General features: G+C 36.4%; 1 protein-coding gene across 1 annotated transcript; it reads left to right on the top strand.

The window, feature by feature from the left end:
• Positions 1–3,281: 3,281 nt before the first annotated feature.
• LOC128265976 (sodium-dependent nutrient amino acid transporter 1-like) lies at positions 3,282–4,237 on the top strand (the record flags this gene model as incomplete). Its single annotated transcript, XM_053002234.1, is given in 3 exon segments — positions 3,282–3,347; positions 3,350–3,565; positions 3,990–4,237. Coding segments are annotated over 3 exon segments (530 nt in total), but the record flags the coding sequence as incomplete, so codon positions are not given.
• Positions 4,238–4,467: the final 230 nt, after the last annotated feature.

Below are 4,467 nucleotides of genomic sequence, written 5' to 3' on the forward strand. Positions count from 1 at the left end.
TAATTACAAAATGCAATGAATCTTCTAGCGCTGTCCGCATCATGTGGGACTGGATAATTTTGAATGACGTCGTATTTTTTGTCGTCAGGCAAGATTCCTTATCTGTGCACTTATGTCCTAGAAAAGTGACTCCGTACATAAAAAATTAACTTTTTTCAGGATGTAACTTTAGGTTGTGTTGCCTACATTTCTCGAAAACTATTAAATCATCCATATAAAGAAATGCTAGCGAAGGTTCCCGTGAACTTTTTTTGAGTTCAATTTGGTGAAAACCGGACATTTAGTCAAGGCATGAGAAATATTTTGCTCTACCTAGTTGATCTAAATATAATCAATTCTAGGAAGTGGAAATTTATCAGACAAGAGTTTTTTATTAATCTGACGATAGTCAATTACTAATCGCCATTTTTTCTTTTCCGAATTTGGAAGTGACTTTTTGGGTACTAATAGAAGTGGGCTGTTATAAGGTGATACAGAGGGTTCCACTATTTTGTCATTAATGAGTTTTTGAACTTGTCTTTGAATATCGTCTTGTTGACTATGAGGATTTCTATAATTTTTTATGTATACGGGTTGTTTTATAAAATTATTGGTAGTGATCGATTCGGTTTCTAGTCCGAATACATCGCTATACTGGGTGCATAGTTTTGTGAGTTGTTTATTATGCGGGAAGTTTTTCGAAAGCTGAGTTAATACAATCTTTTCTCGGTTTTTTAAGTCTGATTGTACTACATCGTAGTTTGAAAGTGGTTCATGTTGAATATTGTTAGTGTAAGCTACCTGATTTGTATTTGTTGTGTTTAATAGTCTTATGTATGAATTTTGGACTGCTGCTATGGTATTTACCATACCATTTAATACCATGCTGGATTTCTTGATTCGGAATTAATACACTGTCTACTTCTAAATTTATATCAATTTTTCGGACGACTTGAAATCTTGCTGGCAGAATTAGGAATTTGTTGCCAGAACTGTATGTTATTGGAACATAAATCGGATATTTGAGGTTATTTGGTCTTATTATAAGCCAGTCTTCATACGGCTTTAAGTCTAGTTGACAGTCGTATCTTTTAATAAAATCGATTCCTAGTATTCCATCACAAGGAATAGCGAAATGTAAATTTACGATATGGAAATCGTGTGGGATTATATATTTAGAAGTTTGTATTTCAATGACAGTTGAGCCTTTCGATTTGATAACTTCCTGACTTATTCCCTGTATGTTTATTATATGATTATTTTGAATGTGTTGAAAACTATCGGAATTTTCATTCAATATGGATATTTCCGCTCCTGTATCTATTAGAAAAACTAATTCTTTTCCTGTTGCTACGTTTATGAAAGTGACGAATGAACTCTGACTGAGATTTATGGTGTGAATTTTGTTGTTATTTACTGCTGTGTATCTAAAGATGTTTTGGAGTTTCCCGAATTCGTTTGGGCTACCCTAACGTTGTTGTTTTGACTATTGTTATTATTGCCATTGTTGTTTCCCTCACGGTTGTTTCCACCGCGGTTGTTTCCACCTCTGTAGTTGTTTCTATAACAATTGTTATTTTGGTTATTATTATTTCGGTTGTAACCGTTGTTTGGTAATATCCGTTGTTTTGGTGATATCAGTTATTGTGATAGTTACCTCTATGGTTACCCCTATCGCGATAATGGTTTCGAATGTTTCGCCGACTATAGTGAGCTCTGTATAATGTCGATCCTTTTATTTTAGATTTATTGACTTCTATAGCTAAAACTTCGAATATTCCTTTTGTCAGGCTAACCAACTTCAAAGCTGTTATGAATCTTTGAAGGTGTTGCCTTGCCTGTTGAACTTGGGGATGGCATTCGATATGTCTCTTATGTATGGCCTTTGGGCAATAATTTCATCGGCCATTGTGGTCGTTTGTATCGGAGTCTGTTAAGTCCTGATCTGAGGTTATTAATATCTTTTTCCTCTATTTCGGGACCTGTATAGACGGGGTCATCTGTCTTAGCCGGCTCAAGTGCTGTCGAATCTGATAATTCTGGATCGTCTCTAGTTTCTACTGTCAATGGAGTATTTAATATAGTTGGTACAGAAACATTTAAATTGTACCTTTGTTTTTAAGTATTAAGTTCGATCGCAATTTGATCCTAGATACTTGAGACCAATGGGCTTTGTCTATCAGGTCTCTCTGGTCATGTATTAGTATACGCGCTGTGTTGAAGCGGTTTACTAAAATTTCAGCATGTTTATTTACTGTAATTTGCTGTACTGGCCGGTTTCTTGATAATAACTTGTAAGATTTGTTAAAATCACTTTTTAAATTATTTAACTTCTTGTATAACTCATTCCATTCCATTATTTAATGGAATAAGAATTATTTTTTTGAAACCATCATTAAAAGATTTCTTCCAAGTATTTCATTATCGCTTATGACTGATCTTACTTTTACACCTGGAATGGTACTCAATACTATTAATAGAGAAAAATCTATTTATATATTCAATCAGAAATTAATAGAGGCTCTGCTCCGTTTCTAACTATGGCTAATACTCTATTATCAAAATTTGGTTCCTTATCGATAGTAATTATAATGCAATCCCGTGTATTCATTTTTAGTTTTTAGTTAATTTTATTTCATTTTCAATACTAATAATTCAAGATAAGGTAAATTTATTTTTTGATAACATTAAATTCTTTCTTAAATATGTCACTGTCAACATATACATATTTGTATATAATATATATATATTTGTATATATGTAAATATAATAAATTTTCGCGATTTATTAATTTATATCTTATTCAGATCGTTAGCCTGCGTTTAGCGCTCATCACACTCTACTCACTGCGGTTGTTGTATGTATTGTTTTTATTCTCGGGTCCTTTCACGGTCGGCATGTATTGTTTTATCCTGGTTTTTCCATGTAGTAATTCCATTCAATTCAAGAAAAGTTTCCCCGTTCGACAAATTTACTTAGAAGCTAAAGAGCTCTCAGTCTCGTAGCTGCGCTGCCAACAGAGGCAGCGGAGAGACGGTTATGTATTCTTAAATATATAGCTATGCTCACTTAGGCTGGAGCGCGGAGGTATATGCACATAGATGAAGTCCACTCGTGATACAGTTATGCTGACACTTGCACTTTCTGTGTGCGGGCCAAGGCATAGCGATCGGTTCGTATTTCGGCCACTTGGGTTTATGACCAGGACTTTGAATTATGTAAACACTGCAACTAAGTGTTACAGTGTGTTCCAATTTAGTACTCTTGGTACAGTGGGTGCTCGATATATGTGCATTTTACAGTATATTCCACCGCTTTGGCTACCACCTACTATGCTTGTTTTATGGCATTGACCATACGGTATTTGGTGGTGAGGTCCTGCCCTGGACTTATTGCCTTGTGGAATGGGGCAGCAGCTGTGTGGCCACAGGTGAAACAGCAGTCAATGATAGACAAACAGTACTCAGGGAACCCGAAACTTTGGGGAACAATGGTCTAGGAACTCCCAGCTGGGATCTAGTATTGTTCCACTTAGACACTTGGGTTATCATCGGAACAATTTTGTCTAAAGGCACTACAAGCTCAGGCAAAGCTTCTTATATTCTGGCCCTATTTCCCTTCCGTTTATCCAAAGCTTCCCAGCTGGGATCTAGTGTTGTTCCACTTAGCCTTATATTCTGGCCCTGTTTCCCTATGTGATTATGTTAGTCCTTTTGATCCGCGCTGTTACATTGCCCGGTGCCTGGCATTGATTTGTGTGTTTCCAAAAGCCACATGCTGAATTTACATGTTTGGTAAGCGTCCATCACCCAAATGTTCTTCTCGTTGGCCGCTTGCTTTGACACCCTGTTTATGTACGCCTCCTTCAATGAATTCAACAAGAATGTGCACAAGTAAGCTACTCAAATATCATTTAAATGTCTTATTTATTGTTAATATTTTCAGAGACGTGATTAAAATCACTACTACAGAAAATCGAATGACGATCGTTTACTTACAACACAGCTCAGGTAAAGCTTCTTATATTTTGGCCCTTTTTCCCTATGTTATTATGTTAGTCACTTTGATCCGCGCTGTTACATTGCCAGGAGTCTGGCATGGAATTGTGTATTTCCTAAAGCCACAATGGTCTCAGCTGCTGAATTCACATGTTTGGTATTCGGCCATCACCCAAATGTTCTTCTCGTTGGCCGCTTGCTTTGCCACCCTGGTTATGTACGCCTCCTTCAATGAATTCAACAAGAATGTGCACAAGTAAGCTACTATTAAAATCACTACTACAGAAAATCGAATGACGATCGTTTACTTACAACACAGCTCAGGTAAAGCTTCTTATATTTTGGCCCTTTTTCCCTATGTGATTATGTTAGTCACTTTGATCCGCGCTGTTACATTGCCAGGAGTCTGGCATGGAATTGTGTATTTCCTAAAGCCACAATGGTCTCAGCTGCTGAATTGACATGTTTGGTATTCGGCCATCACCCAAAT

The sequence above is a fragment of the Drosophila gunungcola genome, unplaced genomic scaffold (assembly GCF_025200985.1).
Source record: "Drosophila gunungcola strain Sukarami unplaced genomic scaffold, Dgunungcola_SK_2 000198F, whole genome shotgun sequence".
NCBI lineage: Eukaryota > Metazoa > Arthropoda > Insecta > Diptera > Drosophilidae > Drosophila > Drosophila gunungcola.